Genomic DNA, 2270 nt, shown 5'->3' on the forward strand with positions numbered 1-2270 from the left:
CATGTGTATTTATTTAATTATAATATAATTTTAATTCTTTAACAACACTGCTTTTGTGGCACAGGTACGTGTAACTTAAAAAAATACAAATAAGTTATCACAAATTTACTGTAAATAAATCGTCGTTTTCATTTATACATAGTTCTTATGATATAAATATATACAATGATCGATTGTGTCTCATGTAACAATGTTATGTAAATCTTAGATCTGAATTGGTAGAAAGTAGATTGAATTACACTAAAACAAAATGAGATAGTATGATACGATGTATTGCAGTATATTAGATGCATAAGAGACAAACCTTCAAATGTGAATTTTTTAATTGTATGTCATATATAAAATCTAGAATTAAAATATTAGTCGTTTTATTTATACTACACACGCATTCTTGTTGATATACTGTAACTATAACAACAAACGTAAACTGTTATGTTTTCATCATATATAAGCACTTAATGGCTTAATACTGATCTATTGAGAATTAACAACAGTTTATGATTGTAAATTATTTTTACACACATTTCACTACTTTTAACTGTCTTATTTTAAAGTATACTACATTTTATGTATATTATCAACAATATGTATGAATTCTATTTTTTAATGAATATTTTAAAATTTTAAAAATCATTTACATAATTCTGACTAATGCACCAAATTCTATACATTTTATTAGAATTAGAAGTTAGTTCTTGGTTGTAAAATCAAAGTATTGCATTATTAATGTACAAACATAAAATGTTTTATTCATAATCACTTGATGACAAAATATTAATAGAACTTACAAAACAATTACAATAATAAAAAAAAGTCGAATACGTTTTGAACACTTTTAAAACTATACACTATTTTAATAAAGTAATTTAATTATAAATTAACATAATATGTGTAGCATAGTATGCTTTTAATAACCATTTAAAATAATGAACAGACGATTATTAAAACGTAATGAAACATCAATTTAATATTCAGATCACATCTTTACTATGAAAATAAATTATAAAATACTTACATGTTCTGTGTATTCAGAAGTAGCGACTTTGTATTACTGTGTCTATGAGCAAGTCTTATTCCAGTTGCATTGAAATCATATTCTCTAAGATGAAGCAGTGTAATTTTCCTAATTATCAGCTCAACTATTTATAATTATTTGTTCATTATACAATTGTTTTAAAAAATCTTATAGTAATTGTATAATTTCTCAAAGAACAAATATGATAATAAAGCAGTCTTACAGAAATCGGTATACTAAATACACCTGAGGCATCACTAATAAATGAAATTTTGTCCTTTAAACAGGAACATTAAGAGTATATTCTTACAAAATCTAAATAAACTAATAGGGAATAATACTTAATTATACATCCATTATTTAGATAACTTGCTGGTGATTCCATTGTCCAAGGAATGAAGACGTATAATATTAAAAAAAAAATTGGTCTTATTTATGTTGATGGACCATTTCTCCTTTTGTTGCTGTGTATTTGTTTGTAGGATTTTTTATTCCCAAGTCCTAAAATATTTAAAGTTTAATTAATGTCGTACATTCAATATTTTATATTAATATGCTTATAAGAAATGGAGGAAAATTAAAAAATTATCTTACGTTTTAACTGAGCTACCCGAGAACGTGTTAAACGTGGCGAAGTTTTAGATAAAGGAAGTGTTGAGGAAGTTTTTTTTCTTAAATGAACTATATTTATGTCGAAATGAGCCTGACTGCTTTTCTTTCATTTTCTGAATTACATTTAACATGGCATATGTAGGCAAGGATGGAGGTGGAGGAGATGGTGGCGGTGTAAGGGGTGAAGGTGGAGGTTGCACACTAATTTTTGCGAGTTTATCAGGATGCAGAGCTAATACTGCCTCCCAACAAAATTCTCTTCTTTCAACTGGACACTTAAGTTGTGTATTTCGCGTCACGCGTATCTAAAAACAATAAGAATTATTATTATTTTTTTTACAATATAGTAAAATTTAACATTAACAGTAAATGTAAAAAAATACCTCGCCATTAACAGGCTTACAAGGTTTTCTTTCTCTTAAGTATGGTCGTTTGAAAGATATAGGGTAAGAAATATTTTCGTTAGATTCCCTTACATGATACAAACATGTAGGAACATCACTTTTTTGTTTAGGACCAGATTGAAATAAACTACGTAAATAGGAATAATTGGGTTTAGTTTCAAATCCCAATTCAGTAATATATTTCATATATTCTATAATAGCAGCTGCTAAAAAAATATTAATTGTTAATTTATGATTTA

The 2270-nt window shown here is 26.2% G+C and overlaps 1 protein-coding gene across 1 annotated transcript in view; it reads right to left on the reverse strand.

Annotated features, from left to right (window-relative positions):
- Positions 1 to 1393: 1393 nt before the first annotated feature.
- LOC108576244 (serine/threonine-protein kinase VRK1-like) overlaps positions 1394 to 2270 on the reverse strand; it is a 4086-nt gene continuing 3209 nt past the window's right edge. Inside the window, 4 exon segments of the mRNA XM_017939206.1 lie at positions 1394 to 1516; positions 1610 to 1700; positions 1702 to 1932; positions 2011 to 2237. Of these exon segments, the coding sequence (XP_017794695.1) occupies positions 1449 to 1516; positions 1610 to 1700; positions 1702 to 1932; positions 2011 to 2237 (617 nt within the window). The 3' untranslated portion in view covers positions 1394 to 1448.

The sequence above is a fragment of the Habropoda laboriosa genome, unplaced genomic scaffold, assembly GCF_001263275.1.
Source record: "Habropoda laboriosa isolate 0110345459 unplaced genomic scaffold, ASM126327v1 scaffold36, whole genome shotgun sequence".
NCBI classification, from domain to species: Eukaryota; Metazoa; Arthropoda; class Insecta; order Hymenoptera; family Apidae; genus Habropoda; species Habropoda laboriosa.